The sequence below is a fragment of the Alexandromys fortis genome, unplaced genomic scaffold, assembly GCF_014885135.2.
Source record: "Alexandromys fortis isolate MF-2015 unplaced genomic scaffold, M_Fortis_MF-2015_v1.1 scaffold_57, whole genome shotgun sequence".
NCBI classification, from domain to species: Eukaryota; Metazoa; Chordata; class Mammalia; order Rodentia; family Cricetidae; genus Alexandromys; species Alexandromys fortis.
In genome coordinates, this window is record NW_026067941.1 from 7,579,915 (window position 1) to 7,601,617 (window position 21,703).

The following is a 21,703-nucleotide window of genomic DNA, read 5'->3' on the forward strand; positions in this document are numbered from 1 at the left end:
TGGGCATATGGACACAGTCGCTTCTTGTTGGGCATATGGACACAGTCGCTTCTTGTTGGGCATATGGGCACAGTCGCTTCTTGATAGGTATATGGTCACAGTTACTTCTTATTAGGCATATGGGCAAAGTTACTTCCTGTTGGGTATATGGTCACAACCACAAGATGAAACGCTAACTAGTTCTGAGAAGTGAGCTGTGGCTATGCATGACCATGTGGTTCATAGGCCTTTAGAACAGGTCTGTGGAAGGAATTTGGAAGAGTTTGGAGTGATGGACTAGGAAAGCCCTAGAACATAGTAAGTAGAATATAATGGGTCATTCTGTTAAAAGTTAGGAAGATCAGCATGCCAACAGAAACAAAGAGAGTGCTGTCAGGTTTACGGAGTTTCTAGGGAGAACAAGATGTTGTGTTCTAGCAAAGAATATGACCACATTACATCTATGTCCTGAAAAACAAATGAAGCAGAATTCAAAAGTAATACAGTAAGCTGTTTGGTGGAGGAATTTTCAACATAGCATAGCATCCAGGCTGTGGCGTGTTTATTGATCACTACTTATAGACAAGTCTATAGTGTGAAAAAGCAGATGGATGTGAAAGATGTAGTTTGGTAAGGATAGAAACACAAATTCAGTCAAGGTTGTAGACAGGGTAGGTAGGGAGGGTTTGGATGAAATGGCTTGAATTATAAAAGAGATTAGCAGAATTGAGGAGAAAGCACATGGTTTTCACTGGGACAGCAGAAAAGGGATCGTGAAAGCAAGATCCTATCCACCGAATGCTTCAGAGTGTAGCAATGCAAACTTATTTGAAAGTCTTCCATTTAAAAAGAAAGTGCTCAAGCCAAGAGAACCTATGGGGCATTCTGTTTTGGCACGGCCATCTAGGGAAGCTTTTCCCAGGTCTAGTCACGAAGGCACACAGAGCCTGGTGTACCTGTCGCCCAAGTGAGCTAGGCTCCATCTCCATCCAATAGAAGAACTGGATGCCTTGTCGACACTGTATTGGTCTTTTAGGCACGTGGAAGCCAAGCGTGACAGGGTCATAGAAGCTTGAACCAAGGTTCTTGAAAATAGCAAAAGCCAGAGAACATGTAGCAGAGTTAAGATTCCTCACAAGAAGCTCTTGAGAAGACCGTGAATGAAGCTACGAAGTTGGAGCCTAAGTTGTAGTGGAGATCCCAGGATGTTTGTTGGAGATGCCAGAAAATATGGGATGTTCACTGAGGAAAACGTCAAGCACTGGGAGGAACTGGCCCTAGGGGGAGACCACGTGTATTACAGACAACAGAACAAGAGGCAGGACTTCTCGCGTCCTTTGGAGCATTGGTGATACCATCAAAAGTCCCTGGTATTAGACACAGAGCTGTGGTGTTTAGTGTTTGTCTTGCTAGGTTTGCGTTTTGCTTAGAACCAGTCTTTTGTTGTTGCGCTCCCGGCCCTCTGTTTTGCAGATGGAAATGCTTACTCTGGGTGTCAGAAGCGTGCAGCTTGTTGTTTGTTTTACAAGGTCTCACAAACTTGAGTCTCAGAAGAAACTTTGGACTTTCCAACAGTTAGAACCATGAGGCTGGGGGAGCCTTGGAAGCTAGGCTGAGCACATATTGCATTAGATGACCACAAGCCTACAGCTGCCAGAGGCTAAAGGCTTGGCTGTGCAACCTCTCCCTTGGACTCATGCATCTGAACACCTAGCCTCAGTCGGTGTGAGTGTAGGAGGTGGAGGAAGCTGCGGGACAAAGGGCTTCACTGGAAGAAGTGGGTTGCTGGGGGACATGACCTACTTTCTATCCACTCTCTGCTTCCTGATCTACTAAGATGTGGACAAGAGGCTGCCACACACTCTCCCCACTACCACAGAGCCACCGGCTACTGTAGGCCTCCTCCACCATGAAGAACTATATCCCCTCAAACCATAAGCCCAAATAAACCCCTCCTCTCAAGTTGCCTCTGGTGAGGTATTTGGTCAGAGCCATGAGAAAAGTAGCTAATATACTTGACATTAATTCCTTCTTGCCATCATATGAAGTGACCACCTTGCTGTTCTTTTTGTTCTAATACATGTTTACACATGAAATACCCCTGCAAGGGTTACCCTTGACCTTGACAAAGAACCCTAAAAACAAAGCCTTGGAGGACTCCAGTAGATCTTTCCAGTCTAAAGCTGTAGGAGGCTAAGGGGGTGAGCTGAGAGTCTAATGACATATTGCATGGAGAGCGAGGTAGTTTCCCTTTAAATATAAGAAAAAGGACAGCAAGAACCCAATTCTTAGTTGTCTATATACAGGTACACAGGAGTGTGCGTGTGGAGGCCAGAAGTCAAACACAGGTGCCATCCACCTTGGCTTTTGTTTTGTTTGTTTTGAGACAGGATCTCTTATTGTCCTAGAGCTTGCTTGCAGAGTAGGCTGGGCTGGATGGCCAGCAAGCCTCAGAGATCCACCCATCCCCAGTGCTAAGATTACGTGTGCATGACCACATCCAAGTTTTAAAATGTGGGTTCTGATGGTTCAACTCAGGGCCTCAATGTACAGTGAGCATTCCGCTAGCTGCCGAGTCCTCCCATTTCTTAAGTCTTAAGGATGGATCAAATCTAGTCAGTCTTGACCCTGACTCAACAACTGAGTTTGTTTTAGCAGAACCATATAAACCTGTGTCTCACTTTTTTCCAAGTTAAAAAGTCTTAGCAGTGTGGCACAGGCTGGGGCTTTGCCACTCTATAAATATCCATAATGTATGATTTCCTCCTTTGACTCTGGAACCTAAATAAACAGATTATGTTCCAAAAATTCCATAAAACCATAATTTAGTGGCCACGGCACTCCTAAAGAATCTCATTCTAAATATAGAGAGGTGTTCCTCTGCAGAAAAATCCCAGCAACTTGGTTCTAATATATAATTAAATCCTCTAGATACTTTGCAGTTATGTTTTACGGCTTATTTTGAGTGTTCATATTTTATCAGAAAATTATAATTTCCCTCTAAATAGGAGTTTTTACAAGGCGTTTGAATTATGACGGCTGGCTTCGGGCTTCAGCTATAATTAAAACCATGAAAGGAAATAGCAGAGCCCCATGGCACACATGGTCCTGCCGAGTCCTCGGTCCTGGAATCCCCCTGCATCCTCAGAGCTGGGGGCCACACTGACAAACAGTGAGGGCATCGTTTGTAACCACAGCTGCCATAGGGTGGAAGAGAATGGATTGAGGGAGGAGGGGAAGGAGAAAGTGGCCAGGGAAGGAAGCCTTAGTATGTTTCCTGGCTCGGTTTCTAAACAGCTTATCCTCTGGCGTCCTGACCAAGTAGACCCATTACATGCCCCCACACCCAGTCTTCCCCTTGAGAAACTCATTTTCTCATAAACTGCGATGGTATTCAGTGCTCTCTGCTTCTCCACTCGACTATCAGCCTCATGAGGGCCGTACCAATTAGTTCTTTTGTCAATTTTACACAAGCTAGAATCATCCAGGGAGGAGGGAATCTCAACCGTGAAAATGCTCCCATCAGATTTGCCTATAGGTAAGACTGTGGGGCATTTTTTAAAAAGCTATGGTGAATGATTGACGTGGGAGGGTCCAGCCCACTGTGGGCAGTGCCATCCCTAGGCAGGTCGCCCTGGGTTGTATCAGAAAGCAAACTGAGGAAACTATTAGGAACAAGTCAGTAAGTAATGTTCCTCCAGGGTCTCTGCCTCAGTTCCTGCCTCCAACTTACTGCCCTTTCCTCCCCAAGCTGCTTTGGGTCATGGTCTTTGTCATATCAATAGAAAGCAAACCAATACAAGGGCCAAAGCCAAGTCTTTCCTGCCCAATATTCTCTCACTACAGCTCCTGAATATTCCATGAGCTTTCTGGAAAGACCACAGCCGAGGATCTTACACTGAGGGACTCACACACAGAAATGCGTTTTGTCACAGCTCTGGACAGGCTGGAAGTCTGAGTGGGTGTGGGGTTGACATCATCTGTGACCTATCTCCTTGGCTTAAACGACTGTCTTCTGTGTCCCTATGGTCCTCTGTCTCAGGTCTGTGTCCTAATCTTACAGAATATACAGATACCAGGCCCACTAGACTAGGGCTCACTCACCATAAGGGCTTTATTCATTTTAGGTACCTTTTAAAAATGCCTATAGACAAATACAGAGTTCTGGAGATTGGGATTCTAATATATAGTGTTTCTGGAGATACAGTTCAAGCTATGATGCCCATATTAGACTTTTAACAAATCTATGCTGATTAGGAATAAAACAAAGACACCCACAGGCCTACCTCCCAACACACGGCTGACATACATAGAAACGGAGATCTCATCCTCTGCTTGATAAATGTATATCTTACCCTTCATCAGATAGGTTTCCTTGGGAGGAGTAATGGGAGCAGAAACCATAATCAGAAGGCATTGTATGCAAGAAACATATTTTCCCAATAGAAGAAAAATAGAAAAATAACAAAGGCTAAACAACGACACCACTTGACACACCAGCATGTGCGGGAGATCTCATGAGATTCTATCCTATATGCAGAGCTGCAGGCAGTCAATAGTTGCAGAGAGAGGGAGAAGCAGTCTTCTCCAAGGACGAGATGCCCAGCATGTTATCCCATCCCAAACGGTCAGCTCTAAACGCATCTGAGCAATACTAAATGAACTCAGCAGATTGTTCTTATAAACTTATACGTGTGTGTATTTATAATTGACAAGCAAGAGATCATGAATTTGCGAAGGAGTCAGCCGGGAGGGAATGGGAGGAGAAGGAAGGCGATGATGTAAATACAGTACTCATAAGTGGAATTTTCCAAATTAAAGTTAAAAAAAGAAAAGCAAAGCCCAATGAATGCCAGAGCATAGAAGCATCCCAGCAGATGAGCTCTTGGAAGCCTCTCTCCTGGGTGCCTCTAAAGGACACTTGTTCAGCAGTCCTTTCTGTTACCACCAGCATCCTAAGGACATGGATACATAATTCTGCCATCTCTGAGCCAAACTCAGTCAATTCAGACAACCCAAATCTCGTGCCACAAAAACCAGATGTGACCTTCAACCCTAGGAAACCCACTTTGGTCATCATCAGAGGGCCTCACAAGGGCCCTCAGGGCACACAGAGGCCACTGTGTTATTTTGATACTGTCTACTCTGTGACAAGGCTAGCAGATCTGTCCATCTGTCGCCTGCTGGCCCCAGCTGTGGGTCTTAGATCCTCATCCACGAACATTGCAATGCTTTCTGTGTCCTTGCAAGTGAAATCGAGGTCTGGGTTATTGGCAGAGTTTAACAGGGTGTTTATCATTGCCACCATCATGGTTTCCTTCTGTCTCTGTGATGAAAAACTCTGATTTGGGGCAGAAGGGTCCATTTGGGTTGTTTTTCCAGATAGATCGCAGTCCATCTGTGATCATAGCCAGGGCAGGAACTCATAGTCTTGAAGCAGAAACCATGGACAAATGCTGGTTGCTGGCTCACTCCTTGGCTCATGCTTTTTATAAAGCACAGGACCAGCTGCCTAGGGAGTAGTGCTGCCCACAGTGGGCTGGGCCCTCCTCCATCAATTAACAAACAAGGTAACCTTTACAGACAGGCTCACAAGCCAGTCAGATCTGTCCAGTTCTTCAGTTGAGACCCCCCTTCTCAGATGACTTGATTGACAGTTAAAACTAACTAGCATAGCCACGAAGGTGACTTTGGCTCCCTGCGTGCTAACCCTCTGCTTGTCACTTTTCACCAGGCCTCAGGTCTGGAACCCAAGCCGGTAGCAGACAGCGTCCTGATGTTACGCGACAAAAGATGGGAAGAAGTCAGAGGTGCCCTGATGTCTGCGTTCCGTCCTGAAAAGGTGAATGAGGTAAGAGACAGGAAGCACACATTCTTTCTCTTAAGGAACAGGCTTCCTCTCCAAAGGGAAGCAAAGAGCCAGACCAGGTGCAAGGCTTGCCCAGGTGGTACATCAAAGTGCCTCGCCCACCAGGGCCCCCAGTCTATCCATTGTACAGAAAGCAAAGCATCCTCCACTTCCCTGGTGTCCCACATGCTCAGGTACCATCAATCAACGGTTCAAACTGCATGCCTGGCTCTGTCCCGGGATGCTGCTTGAGGCACTTTGAGGCGCTCAGGAGAAACGTAGAACAGTGTTTCTCATACTTTCCTGTAGAATTGATTAGGGAGCCTGTTCACATGCAAATTCCCATCCCGGAGGTCCTGGCCACGTCTGAGATGGTGAGCTTCAAACTACATGTTGGGAGAGGCTGTTTTCTGAACGGTGAAGCACTGCCCAGGGCTGAATCACATCTTAGGGTTGGAAGCGCTGGCCATGAGTGGCCAGGGAGAGCTCTGGGTGGACAGCCAGGCCAAGGCTGTCTTTCAGACAAATTCACAGGCTCCATCAGGCTGCGCGAGATGTCACAAAATCTGAAGTCTCTGCAGTCCCTTTCTCAAGCCAGGGACACTGTCGGAGTCTTCCTTCCCCTATCAAAGCTGCTGTGTTCTTTTCCTCCCAGAGTCTCCAGCATCCATCCCCAGCTGCTTGTGGAAGAGGGCCTGGGAGATAACAGACAGGACAGGCTGCCCAAGAACTGTGTCCTGACTGCCTCCTTTCCCGGCAGATGTGACCCTGATGGTTTCTAGATGCTTCCTTGGCCTTTCTCCTCTAGTTCATTGGTTCTCACTATGGGACTCAGGGCAGATTACAATTTGTTGCCTATAATCCCAACATTCATGTGGCGGAGGCAGGAGGATTACAAAGTTGAAGTCAGCCTAAGCTACATAATGAGACCTTGTCTCAAAAACAGGAAACAAACAAACAAAAACTAATTCTTCTTGGCTACTCCAAGTCCCTTGGAATCAAAATATCTAAGGTGTTTGAGAACCTGTGGGTCCTCTGTGATTCTGCTATAGCCTGAATGGGGCAGCCCAGGGTGCCAGTGCTCTGTTTGGTGCCCCCCACTTCACTCTGCCTCCTGTCTACTGCCTTCCCAGGCCCCGCCTTCTTTGTCTCATTTCTCTCTAGGACTCTAAGGATCCATTCCGTTCATGTGTTTACTGCCTCTGCCGTGTGTCTCATCCTGCTACATGGATGTTTCAAGGGACAAAGCTTTTGCTTTTTCCCGGTACAACTTCTTTTGAACTTTGAACTGCACACATAAGGTGTATGTATAATAGGTACTCGGTAACAGTAGCTCAGAGGATGAATAAAAAAAACCAAAGAACTAAGAAACTTTCTGTTTGTTTCAATGAATGCTGTGTGATAAGAAAAAAAATCAAGGGGAAGTCACTTTATCAAGAAAAAAAATAAGGGACTGAAGAGAGGGCTCCATGGTTAAGAGTCCACATTGCTGTCATGGAGGACTCAAGTTTGGTTCCAGCACCCACATCAGGTGACTCATAGCCCCCTAAACTTCAGCTCTGAGGAATCTGATGTTGCTGGCCTCTTTGGGCGGCACACGTATAGCCACAGAGAGACACATATACAGAATTGAAAAACCAAAGGCTAAGCAAGAGGATGTTGCAGATTGCTGGCTTTCTTCTCATGAACCCACAAGCTCTGCACATGAAGGTAGAAAAAGGAGTCATAAAGACCACAGAAAACGAGACAGCGCCGAATGAGACAGCGCCGGGATGCTGAGCCCAGGCACACAGCTACCTGGAGAGAGCGACGAAACCTCAGTGTTTCTCGTCCTTCCTTAATGAAAAGCTTTGGGAGTTTAGTCACCAAACACCAGGGTTTATTATCCCACTCCCAGGGTTTATTCTAAATGAATAAATAAACAGTCTGCTTTTCCTTGGAAGTGTGAGACTTTTCCTTTGGCACCTTGGCAGCTATGTTCTTCCCCACCTGCACAGGCATGCCACGCACCTCCTTTCCTCGCTCCCTGCTGGTTTCTGGAGGCCTTCTTAGACTGTAACCACCCACCGGCTTCATCTCTTCGGTCAGGCTGCCTCAGTCAATAGTGCTCAGAATTACTTGACATACACGCATGTGTGCATACACGTGTGTGTGTGTGTGTGTGTGTGTGCATGGGTGTTTGTGTGACTTTTGTTTGTTTGTTTGGAAAAGCTGAGAGTCAAGTGAGGTCACATTTTCATTTTAAAATAAATTGCTTTTGGCTTTAGTCTTAGTGGGGATAATAGAGAGAGGTAAAGCCAGAGCAAATATGATTGATGCCTCCCGCTTCAGGAAGACGGGACCAGCGGCCTCATAGCACGGGGACAGACTAGTGATTAGGATTTATAGGACGGATTACAGAGTATTGCTTAGAACATAACTGATTTTCGTTGTCGTTAGAGAAAATCTTGCCTGGTAAACTTGCCAGGTCCCCCACACATCCTCCAAAAATGTTTGCGCTTTTCAAAGGGCAGCCGGGAGATTCATTTAGGCCTTGACAGTTTTTCACTAGACTCCTTACCAAAGGCTGTGAGTAATCCTGGAGTCGTGTGCGATTTTATTGTGAACCAGGAAGTAAACGGGTTTAATTTCAGGAAACAAAATTGAAACCAAATCCATACTTCTCCAACGGAAACACATAAATAACAGGATGCCCTCAGGGCAGGTTAGTGCTTTTTTTTCATTTTTAAACGTCATAACTAATCAGAAAGAGGGAAGATAGAGTGGAACCTGCACATCTGTGTTTCTCTCCAAACTCTTTCAGCTTGGAGGACTTTCACAGACTCCACCTCAATGCACTCTCTCCTGTTAGGTACCCGAAGGTCGCCTGCTACTCTCCCGCTGATTCACGCAATCTTGCAGGAGTCTGTGAAAGTCCTTGCATTGATGTGATGATGAGGTGGGCTCCCTTCTACGGCTGGGGTCCAAAGACCTGTCCCTAACATGGCTCTACTGGGAGCCGGCAGGCAGGGCCTCCCTGGAAGGGGACTGTAGCATCCCAAACATCTCAGACCCCTTCTCTTGCTTTGTGGCTGTGCCAGCAGAGGTTTTGCTCTGACCCAAACCCTGGTCACAATCTGCTGTCACACCCTAGGCCTGGCTGGTCATGGACTGAGCCCTCCAGAAATGTGAGCCGCGAGAAACCGAGTCCCGGTATAAACTGCTTGTCTCAGGGTGTGCTTTCCCAGCGGTGGAAGCCGATAAGTTCCTCAACCACGGAAAGAGATCTGAAAGCACTGAGGATGAACCGGCCTCGGAGGTTGAACAGCTCGATGAAATACGACCAACTATTAGATTCACCACACGCTTTAACACGTTAAAAAGTTGTTTAGTTATCTGTTTAGCTTTGTTTATTCTGGACTCATGGTTTTAAAAGGTAAAAGTCTGGGGAGTTAATGCCATAGGGTGTTGCTGAGCAGAACGGTGCTGTTGGAGAGTAGGTCTTTACAATTCCCACAGTGGGCCTCATTTTCCAGGGCTTCACAGACAACAGCCCAGCCTGGCATCACGTTAGTCAACTTTGCGTTGCTACAGTGAGACAGTCAAGCAGACAGTCTATCACGGTAAAATATCTACTTAGCTCGCTCTTTAGCAAAGTCAAAGTCCAAAATCAATGATTTCTCCTGGCTTGGCCTCACGCTGTGACGAGCGCCTGCTGGAGCAAACGCTCACATCTAGACTCAGAGCAGAGGTCCCACAATGCCCTTCAAATGCACGCTCCCTGTAACCTACCTATTAAAAGTCCATAGCACCCCTAATGCTTCCGTCCTGAAGACCAAACCTCTGCGCATGATCCCTCAGTAACGGTGTTCGGTCCCTATCGGGCAGCTTATACATTCTGTCCTCAGAATCTACTATCAGTGGTGGGCATTTGCTCCCTTGCCCAGATAACCAAGGATCCACCAGGGACCGGGAAACTTCACAAGTGAGACCCTAAGGACGTCGGTGTCACCCAAGAGTGAACGAGCCACTCAGAGAGCAGTGCACGGATGCTGGTTTGCACACCGTGACACACACAAGGAAGGCTGGCATCTCGACAGCACCAAGGGCTGCAGCTCTCGGCCTAATTTTTCACTTTCATCCAGATGTTTCCTGTTGGGAAGGCAGGAAGTAATGTATGGCTCTTGTAGACAGGGGCATATGTGCTCAGTACTCCCCACCGGCCTTTCCTGCCTAGGAGAAGACGTATGGCCCAAGAGTGGATACAAGTTTTAAAAATTCACGATGATACAGTGAGCTTATGAGTGAACGCGTGGCTGGGACCATTTCAACATGAAAGTCTCTGCACAATTACAGTCATCGTCGTGGCTTTGGGCGTTGCTTGGCCCTTAAACTCCCCGCATAAACTCTTCAGGCAGTCGGTACGGGGGCTTCTACGACAGAAGAGAGTTTTCCGATAACGTTGGAGCAAGCAGCTTTTACTTGGCAGCATCCCTGCCGGCGGTTTACTTTTAATATTTGCTTTTATTTCTTAATCCTTCCGAACAATAAAAATAAAAGTCATTATAAACCAGAGTAGCTGTGGCAATAAATACTTCAGAGTCCAAAAATACATTGTCCCTGTCTGACCAGTTGCCCATGTTCCAGGCTGAGTATTTATCTAGCAGTGTGAGACCATTATCCTGAGACTAAGTTGTATCCTACTGACACCTAATCTTCTAATTAAAATCAGAATAATGGCATACTGTTTAAATTCTACTTTAAAAAATGCTCATTTTCCATTTGCATTTAAAAGCAAACACACTCCTCATCACCGATACCCCATCCTGGGTTATAATTTGTCTTTCTTTGCTGGAATCATAATGTCACTCCCAACTTGCCGCCGGTTCAATGGTAAGGAGCATCTAAATGTGCTTTACAGCTTGGCTGTTGCTTGGCAACATCAGCAGCCGCCTCCTCCCCGGAGTAAGTTCTAATTGGCCACAACCCTTGACGGGAGTCTCTGACTTATTGGAGATGACACTTGACTATTCATCTAGGTGGCTCGAGCTGCGCACATCAGCAGGGGACGGCGCATAAAAATGAGTTGCGGATGCTTTTCATATCTGGGTGGCTTTTAGCGGTGGGGTCTTGGATGAGGGAAGTGATAAGTTTTGTTAGCTAGAATTCAGTTTTCATTTGTTAGTCAACAGTTAGAACGCTTCAAGGTGTTCCTTTTTAAAGCTGTCTTGGGCAGCTCACCCTGATGCATCCAGATGTTCTTCCCCCCAACTGCACGTCTCCAACATGGATGCCCTCAGGCCTGCTGGATTAGTCAGTGGTGAGTTACTACAGCAGATACCGGAGATGATCCCTGTACCAAAGGGAAAAAAAAAATACTTTAACTCAGAGTTCCGGGAATTCCAGTCCTCAGCTGATGGACATACTGTTTTGAAGTCTCGGCTCAGGAAAGGGGGCAGCAGTGCATCACGGGGGGAGCACAGGCAGGTCACAGCCTTTCCACTGGAGGCCAGGGGCGGAGGCCACAAGATTCCCTTCAAAACCACACTCCCAACGATCCTCAGCGCTCCCATCAGGCCCCACCTCTCCAAGTCCCACCGCTTCCCAATAGCACCCTGGACAAAACCATTAATACAGAGACCTTCGGGGACTGTTCCACATCCAAACTGTGGCACCGCACAGGAAGAAAGGTTGGCCTCTCACATTCGTTGATTTCAATCTTTAAGAGATTCATAGTGTGGAAGGGCAGCAAGATACATAAATTACTGCATAATATACCAAGTGGTGGAGGGTGGTGATGGAACCCTTGTCTTGTTTGGAGGACCACAAACTACTTTGGGGAAGAGGTGCAAGGAATAGTCTTGCTACTGGGATCACTGCAGCCAACGTTAGGAAAAAGGTTATGAGACAGGTACACAGGCGTCTGGACAGAGCAATACAGGGCTTGCTCAGAGAATAGGGGAATTCGCTCAGGCTGGAACACAGCGTGCAAGAAAGACACCAGGGGGAGAAAAAAGAATTGCAGAAGTGGGTTGAGGCATGCAGAGGCCACAGCCCTGTACCAGGGGAGTCAGAGCTGTTAAACATTTGGAAGTGGAGGAGTGGCTTGTCAGAACTCCCTGGTGGGAGAAAGCACTCCATTTTGCTTTTTCGCCTTCGAGATGCCAGATGTCCCCAGACATATGAGGCAATCTTTCTGGAGCAGATGAGAACTGTAAACGATACATCTGGTCTCTCTTGTATACTACCTAGCCAAAGGCTGCGGGCAGATTCCCAGAGTCCAGGTATGGGTAGGTTCCCAGGGTCCAGGTGTGGGCAGGTTCCCAGGGTCCAGGTGTGGGCAGGTTTCCAGGGTCTAGGTGTGGGCAGGTTTCCAGGGTCTGGGTGTGGGCAGGTTTTTTTCCAGGGCCCAAGTGTGGACAGGTTCCTAGGGTCCAGGTGTGGGCAGGTTCCTAGGGTCCAGGTGTGGGCAGGTTTTTTCCAGGGTCCAGGTGTGGGCAGGTTCATAGGATCCAGGTGTGGGCAGGTTCCCAGGATCCAGGTGTGGGCAGGTTCCTAGGGTCCAGATGTGGGAAGCTTCCCAGGGTCCAGGTGTGGACAGGTTTTCAGGGTCTGGGTGTGAGGTCAGGCACAAGCCTCCACTCTGTCTTTCTTAGTCTTTCTCCACACTTGGGTAAATTACTAACCGAGTGATACACCATCAACATGTGGAGCTTTAGCAATGTCATATAACTCAAGACCCTTTCTTTCCTACTCCCTGAACAGGAAGAACTTCCCCCCAAACAGTGAGATGCCATCCCCCAAACTTCTAGATTCTAAAGGCTTTTAAGTGCTGAGGTCTTTCTTTTCTTCTTTCATTCTTTCATGCTTTCTTCCTTGTGTTCATAGTATCAGCTCTGTAGAGAGTGAAATTGTAATCTAAGAGTAGATATATTGAGGGGCGAAGGAAATATGGGACCTGGTGAGAAAGTAACAGGAATCAGATGTTCTGACATTCTTATTCCCATGTTCATGAAACTCTTGAATACAAAAATAACCAGGTTCCATCATATGAAATTCTAAAGTCAATGTGTCAAAGAGATGTTAATAAATTTCTTTACAGATAGGATATGTCACTTCAAGTAGATGGGCTTAATGATATGACCTTCTACAGACCCAAATCTAGAAAATGGCTGCTTTTTTACCATGGTCCCCAGTAAATTCTTAACCTGTATTTTATAGTGTATTTGTTATGTTTTTGCATTACTGTAACAAAACATCAGACAACAGCAACTTAAGAAAAAAAGGATTTATCCTGGCTCACAGTTTAAGAGAAACAGTCTATCATGGCATGGAACGGACAGGGGCAGAAGCAAGAGACAGCTGGTTACATTGCATCTACAGTTAGTAATCAGAGTCCCACCCCAATAACCTACCTCCTCCATCAGGAACCTACTTCCTAAAGGGTCCAAAGCTTCCCAGAACAGCACCTCCATCTGGGAACCAAGTGTTAAAACATGAAAGCCTGCTGGCAGTGGTGGTGCACACGCCTTTAATCCCAGCAACTTGGGAGGCAGAGGCAGGCAGATCTCTGTGAATTTAAGGCCAGCCTGATCTACTGAGTGAGTTCTAGGACAATAAAACCCTGTCTCAAAAAAAAAAAAAAAAAAACCAAGATCAAGGGTCAGAAGCAGCATTTACATAATGAGACCAAACATGTGGGCCCAGTGGGGAGCTGTCCATGAGGAAGGACTGCTCAGAGGTTCAGAGGGAAGTATTCCCAATGTTCAAACCAGCCTGGAGATGGATCCTCCATAGGACAAGTGCCATGTTTGGGGCTCTTGACTGTGCTAGGTCCTTTACATATTTTGTTTCTAATCATAGTTATAACACATCAAGGGAGGTACCATTATCCCAATCCTGCAGGTGAAGACATAAACTCACCAAGTTTAGGCCTTTGGCAAGAAACTATGAAGTTCCAGGGAATGGAGTCATAGTCACTGGCGATGACTTTGAGTGTTTTCTCTGCTTGGAGCCAGTGTGAATTACCCAAGTCAAATTCTTCCCCCTGGAGAAGAATGCCAAGAGTGGGATTTTGGAGAGATGTTGGAGAATGTTCCTCTGAGCAGGGGATGCCTTGCCCCTTCCTGGCTATCTCCCTAAAGGGTGCCTTCTCTGTCTGCTCCTAAAGATTAGAGTTCACCACTTGCCTTGTGTCTACACTATTCTTCAGAGACAGGTAGTCCAATCCTTTGACAAACACTGGGTGCTGAATTTATATAATGAAGTCCAAGCTGAGCAAGAACTTCCTTCTTTGGGAAATTTTCTTCCCAAACTGAGGATGGCACTCCACTCTCAGCAAATGTGCCTTGTCCCCAAACAACCACCCAGTCCCATATTCTGACTCTGTCCTCTAGGGACAGCCCAGGCTTGACTGCTGGACTGTCACCCTGGCCTTAGCCAACTTAGACTGTAATAGAAAAGTACTATAGACTGGATGGCTTAAAAAATAGATAGGTGTTTTCTCTCAGGCTGCAACTAGAGAACAGGGTCCTGGCAGTAGTGACTTTGGGTGGCTTCTCTTTTGTGGTTTTCAGGGAGCCACACATCTTGCAATGTGCTCACATGATCCCCTTTTGGAGACAGCGTCTCACTATGTGGCTTAGGCTGGCCTCAAATTCACTATTGTGGCGCAGGCTAGACTAGAAGTTCTAATTCTTCTACTGCAGCCTTCTGGATGCTGTAAATACAGGCACACAACATCATCCCTGGATCAAGGTCCCTGGCCTTAACATTTCACTTAATGCTAATATTTTCCTGAGAGACTGTGTCTCCAATCCAGCTACACTGGGAATTAGATCAACAACATATGGGTTTCAGGAGGACACAAACACTCAGTCCACAACAACCCCCAGAAGAAATCCATTTTTAAAAACCAAGCGGTATCAATATTTTATGTGATTAAAAGCACAACATATGTGCATCTTGAAAATGTTGGGTAAAACAAAAATAAAAATCATTCATTGTCCTACAAAGATGAAAGACAACAAAGCCAAAGCCTTAAGATGTGGGTGGAAGAGCATGGGGTTTCTTCTGGTCTCGTGGCCATACATCTGCCGCATCCACCTGCCTGTCTGGAAATGCAGGGAAGGAGCTCTTTCCACAAGCCCAAGCCACCGGGCCTTGGCTTGTATGCATCCCATGTGAGAGAAGGCATTCAATAGCAGTGGTACATAGCACAAGAAGAGAAACGGAAATGATGGCTGCCGGCCAACACACAGCCCATACTCCACTCTCTTGTCGTATGTTCTCTGCGTTATTTCTTAAAACACTTTCATATGGCATGACCCATCTCATACCACATTAATCCAGATAAAAATGTCATTATCCATTCAGTTGTGACTGATAGCAGGCATGGCAGAGTAGAAAATTGCAACCACATCAGCCAGCAACAAAGCATTTTAGTTAAATGCATGTGGGAGAAGTGATGGTAGGCAGCTGGCCGTGGCTCCATGGGAGAAGCAGTGGTAGGCAGCTGGCCGTGGCTCCTGGGGAGAAGCGGTGGTAGGCGGCTGGCTGTGGCTCTTGGGGACAAGCAGTGGTAGGCAGCTGGCCGTGGCTCCTGGGGACAAGCGGTGGTAGGCAGCTGACTGTGGCTGCTTGAGAGAAGTTATGGTCGTGGCTCCTCTGAATTACCCAGGTCTGTACCTGGATTCCATGTAAGAGAGCTCTCCTAACACACAGGGCGTGCATCTAGCCTCTGAATAATTTGTATAAGTCAAATTGTATACTGTATCTCTCTTACTAACATAAGGATATTTAAGCTTGATGTCTAGGGAGACTTTCATTCTGACAGGTTTTTGTGGATGGTGTTTTTTTTTTTAATGCTCCTCTGAAATACATTTTTTTAAAAAGGCTTCTATTTTTAATATTTTATTAAAATAAGATTCACTTGAAAAACTAAGCTTACTAGGATAATTGAAGGGGCTACAAGTGGCTTAGCAGGTAAAGGCACTTGTTGCCAAGCTGACTAGTTTCTTCTCTGGGAGCCACAAGGTAGAAGGAGAAAGCCAACCTGCAAGTTGTCCTCTGAGTGCCACAGGTAACTGTGGCATGTGCACGCCCACACATGCGTACTGAGTAAATGAACAAATGCCTTAAGATAACTTGGGAATGGTAGCCACAGAAGCTAGCAAGAGAGATGCAGTTTAGATAGCAAAGAGTTCTCCAAATATTAAGAAAGTCAGATTTCGCCGGGCGGTGGTGGTTCATGCCTTTAATCCCAGCACTCAGGAAGCAGGAAGCACTCAGGAAGCAGGAAGGTGGATCTCTGTGAGTTTGAGGCCAACCTTGTCTACAGAGCAAGTTCCAGGGCAGGCTCCGAAGCTACACAGAGGGGGAGAGACAGGGAGGGGAGCAGAGAAAAAGGTATAGCTCAATAAAATCAATTTTTTTTAAAAAAGGTTCACAGAGAAACCCTGTCTTGAAAAACCAAGAGAGAGAGAGAGAGAGTCAGATTTCTTGGGAATGATGGTCTGGGAGACATTTTTAAGGAACCCATCTACACGCATTCCTGTACGGTGGATTATTCAGAGGAAGGTTTGTGAGAATTTAGAAAAGAATACCTCAGTCATGAAGAGTTGACAGAGTCCCCAAAACCAAGTCAGACTCACTCTGTGCATTTCTTTCCTGGACGGACGAAAGGACAGACAGCTGAGTCAATGGCACTCCCACTTCAGCCAATCGCTGACAAGGTCTCCTCCCGCCAATTATTGGGAAAGTGGGACCAGGCTGAGTACAGCCTGGCCAAAAGATTTTGAAAACTTGTGCAGATACCTGAAGCAACCATCCAGGTAAGGCTCACAGGTCTGCGCTTGAGCCGGTCGTTACAGCCATGAAGTAAAAGTTGGAAGGCCATTGCCAAAGTTTAGATGGAGCAAAGGGGTGGCCACTGTCCCACTCTGAGTTACAGGAAGCCCTCGGGCTTCTCAGGCCAGCTCCCTGCTACAGGGCTCCCACCCCAGTGCAGGTAAGGAAGCCCTGACGTCATAAGTCAGTCCCCACAGAGCATATGGGGTGAGCTGGCAGGGAGACGTGATGTCAACAGGAGGAATCCAACACAGCCACACCGTCCCCCACCCTCTCAAAATCTGCTCAGACTGTCCCACCGTGCCCAGGGTTTTAGGGCAGCTTAGGGAGTTGTTCTTCCCAGAACCGCTGAAGACGACTTTTTATGGAAATAAAGGAAATAGAAAAGCAAAGCCTGAGGCTAGAAAGATGGAACAGTGGACCAGTTGCTCTTCCAGAGGACCTGGGTTTGGTTCTCAGCACCCACATGGCAGCTCATAACTGTCTATAATTCTAGTCCAAGGGATCTGAAGCCCTCTTCTGGCCTCCTCAGGCAGTGCACACCCATGGTTGGTAGACATATATGCAGGTAAAACACCCAAACATAAAACTTTTTTAAAATACAGGGGGAAAATTTAAAAAGAAACACAAAGCCTTTCTAATGAACGGACCCTAAGGGCTAATGCAGTTATGATTCAAGGGAAAAGACCTCGTGACTTTCATTGTCCTGAACCTTGATATTTGTTTGTGGCGTGTGTCTTCTGCAACGGTCAATTAAACCTGACCTTGCTACTGGCTTGCAATGGGAAGATCACAGAATGTGACTAATTTACTATTTACTAGATAGTGTCTGAAATAGGACCGTGATCTACCTATGGGTTGCTATTGCAGAATAGCTTTTTTTTGTTTGTTTTTTTGTTTTGTTTTGTTTTTGTTTTGTTTTTTTTTTTCAAGACAGGATTTTTCTGTGTAGCTTTGGAGCCTGTCCTAGAACTAGCTCTGTAGACCAGGTTGGCCTCAAACTCACAGAGATCCCCACCTGCCTCTGACTCCTGAGAGCTGGGATTAAAGGTGTACACCACCACTGCCCAGTATAACTTTTTTTTTTTTTAAGAGAAGCAGTAAGAATAGAGAAAGGTGTGCAAACTTTCGAAACCAGAGAGGTAGTTGTAACACATACAAGTCTGCTTCCCATCACTATAACAAACACTCATAACCATCAACTCAAGAGAAAAGTCACTATAATACGGCTCACGGTTTTTAAGGCTTCAGTGTGTGACTAGTCGGATCTCTTGTATTGGCTCTGTGGTGGCCCATGATGGCAGCACATGGCAGAGCCAAACCACTCACCTCAAGGCCAACAGTGAGAGAGAGAATGAGGAAAAGGCCGGGGCCCATCGTCCACTGAGGGGCACATTCCCAGTAGCCTAGAGAGCTTCTGCTAGGCCCAGCTGGCTAAGGGCTCACCACCTCTTGGTCATACTGTCTGTCCTAAGGGGATGCTTACTGTCCAAACTGCAGTAGAGGGAGAAGACTTTTTCCTCTATTCAGTAACATATCTGACAAGTAGATTAACATTTTGTGAGTTTTCCCCAATATCTTAAGATTTAAAGAGCAAAAAGCAGATACTGCATAATCATTGAAAATCATCTATCTGCCCATCCATCCATCCAACACAGAACTGCATTGCCAGGTTCTGTTGTAGGTTCTAGAAATATAAATAAATAAATAAATAAATAAATAAATAAACAATCCTACAGAAACTTCCCCTGACCTCGGGCACTTCATTGTCGAGCATCAAAACAATGACAGCCAGGTGCTGGAGAGACGGCCTAGAGTTAAGAGAGCGTATTGCTCTTATAGAGAGCCCAACCTTAGTTACCTGTGCCTATGTTGTGTGGCTTACAACCTCCAGTACTCCAGTTCCAGGGGATCTGTTGCCCTCTTCTGGCCTCTGCAGGACCAGGCAGGCATGTGGTGCACATACACACAGGCAAAACACCCATGCACATAAAAGAAAATAAACCCCAATTTTTTAAAATTGAAACACAGCTTTAAAGTTTCTTAAGAATAATAATGAAAACTAAACATTAGGCACCATTTCAAAGTATGATTTCCATAAATGTGCAGAAGACCCTACAATAGCATGTTGCCTCAGCTATGATGCTATTCTAGAATGTGCGCCAGTTCAAATGATCCCCCTTGACAGTTCAAGCATATATAATATATATAGGATATACAAATACACAGCAGAGGGTAAAAGACCATAAGGAATTCTACACATCTGATCTGTTGGAAGTCAAAGTGATGGGCAGCCAAACCTGCAATCTAAACGTGTTAGAGGTAGCCAGCACTGCATAGGTGTGCACAGCGCTGCTCTCTAGACCTTTCTCTTGGTGATAGAAATTGTCCCCAATCAAGTATTTTAATATTAAGAAGCCAACAATTGCCTTGTGCAGGTCGAGTTACCCTGTCTTGGAGGAAGGCTCAAGCAGCTGAAACACAAATGAGAAGCCATCTCTCAGAAATACCATCCAGATCACTTCTGGGTTAATTAAGAAGTTGGAACGGCTGGCCCTGAGCTCCTCTGGATGATACTATTCTGTGTTCTGGTGGGAGATCTGAAAGCTTCACTGGAGCAAGCACGCACAGAGTTGGGGCAGTTCAGGGACAGGACGTACGGAGTGTGGTCTGCTTGCTTGCTAATACTAACCACATGTCAGGAAGCCGAGCGCTGATCTGAAGTTTTGTCTAAACACTTAGCGATCACTTTCATAATCATTTCACCAGATTTACTTTGGAGCCTTTCTTCTTTTGTGTTTCTGCCACAGAAAGCTAGCTTAAGCTTTAAATAGGTATTTATAGACACTGTATTTACAGATATTGTGGGTACTTCCTTAATCTTAGCCTCACGAAAAGTACCTTTGAAGTACAGTCTGTTTTTCTAGAAAGTACTGCATGTAACCTTGTCCATCATCTGCAGCCAATTGAAGTATGATGCCCTAATTACACCTCTGCTATCTGTTGTCAGATGATACCTCTCATCAGCCAAGCCTGTGAACATCTCCTGACTCACTTAGAACGCTATGCGGCATCCAGAGACACATTCGACATCCAGAGGTAAGGACCCGAGGAGCCGCAGCCCTAAGTGGCTGGCTCTTGTGATGTACATAATTGCCGGACAGTTATCTGGGGAGTAAGAAGCTGGAATTGCCAGGCATTCCCAACGGCACAGATGGTCTGGTTAATGAAAAAAAAAAAAAAAAAAAGCCAGGCATTCCCAACGGCACAGATGGTCTGGTTAATGAAAAAAAAAACCCACTTAAACAAAGCAACTGGAGCCAGGGATGCCGCCTGCTGAGGAAAATCCAAACAGGCAGTGCTTAGTCTCTGAACAGACCTGTCCTCTGCCTCCGTGGACATGATGGGCGAGACATGCTAGGGCAGAAAAGGCAGGGACTTTGGGGAAAGTTCCTGATCTCTCACATCAAGAAAGATTGTGAGGCCAGCTGTGGTGGCACACGCTTTTCACCCCAGCACTTGGGAGTCAGGAACAAGTAGATCTCTATCAGTTTGAAGGTAGCCTCGTCTACATAGTGAGTTTCAGGCAATGGCTGCACAGTGAGACCTGGACTGAAAAAAGTGAGTCATGAGGTTGAGGCTATAGTTCAGTTGGTAGAATGTTTGCTTGGGATGTTCAAAGCCCTGGGATTGACTCCCAACACCCCAAGAAACCTGGCGAGTTACTACACACCTGTAGCTTCGTATTCTGGATACTGGCTACATGGGGAATTCAAGGCCCGCCTGGGATACCTGCGACCCTGCCTCAAAAAAAAATTAAAATTATAATAAAGTAAGTAAGGCATATGATCTGACCTGCTCAGGAAACGAAGGCAGGAAGATCACAAGTTCAAGGCCTGCCTGGACGACTTAGTGAAACCCTATCTCAAAATAAAAAGCTAAGGAAATGGAAAGATGGCTCTGCAGTTAAAAGCACTTGTTGCTCTTCCAGAAGACCTGGGTCCAATTCCTCTTTTTCATGTCAAGTGGCTCACATCTGTCTGTAACTTCTGTTCTGGGCATCCAATGCCTTCTGGCCTCCATGAGCAATGCAGGCATGCGGTGGTATACATACATACACTCAAGCAAGCACATATGCACATAAAACAAATAACTAAATCTCTAAAAATTATAAATAAATAAAAAAATAAAAGTGGGGGATGGTTTAATATATAGTTCAATAGAATAGAGTGTTCGCCTAGCACGTGCAAAGCCCTGGTTTCAATTCTCAATTGAGCTAAATGGATTAATAAATAAATAAGTAGTGGATCATTTATGCATGGCAGCCACAGCTCTGTGGCGGGCAGGAGGGTGGTGTTAAGTATATACAGCTGGCAATTCAAGTGACTGACTTTTCTCCTAGCAGCCTTTAGATGCTTTATGTTAAACCATGGCTGGCAGCAGCCTGGGACCAGGATGGCTGCAGATCAGCCCCAGCTGACTCAGAATTATCGCCGCTAATAAAATCACAGCGTAGTCGACGCCAGCATTTTCGTGGTGCCCAACTGTTCTCCTCCATACTCTCTCAGATTGCGCAGAAGGTGAAGGAAGATAAGGTGGCCTTCTCGGCTAGCAAAGCAAATCACTGTTCAATCCTGGGATCATTAAGTATGAGGGGCTGGTGGAAATGCCTTCCGGAGTCATGTGTAGTTATTGCCTCAGTAGGGGAATCTGTGATCGATTGTAGGAGTGTTTTCAATAAGAGCAGTCAAAATTTTAGAGTCATCAAGTCACGACATTCATTCTCCACTGACAAGCCGGTGACTGCCGAACTCGTGCAGAAGAGAATCGAAGTGTGTCTGAACCCATGACAAACACAGACGTTATAATTATAGAGGAATATTAATAACCTAGCTATTAGCCTCCTTCAAAAGACCTTAAGATGGCAATGCCTGAAAGAAAAGGGGAAGGGAGCTGGAGAGATGGTTCAGCAATTGAGAGCATTGGCAGCTGTTCCAGAGGTCCTGAGTTCAGTTCCCAGCAACTCATGGTCACACCCGTCTATAATGG

General features: G+C 46.1%; 1 protein-coding gene across 2 annotated transcripts in view; it reads left to right on the plus strand.

The window, feature by feature from the left end:
• Window positions 1-21,703, plus strand: part of Tbxas1 (thromboxane A synthase 1) — a 165,212-nt gene that overhangs the window by 84,163 nt on the left and 59,346 nt on the right. For both annotated transcript variants that reach the window (XM_050148062.1, XM_050148063.1), the window contains 2 exons: window positions 5,714-5,830; window positions 19,665-19,753. In XM_050148062.1, the coding sequence (XP_050004019.1) occupies window positions 5,714-5,830; window positions 19,665-19,753 (206 nt within the window). The remainder of the gene's footprint in view (window positions 1-5,713; window positions 5,831-19,664; window positions 19,754-21,703) is intronic.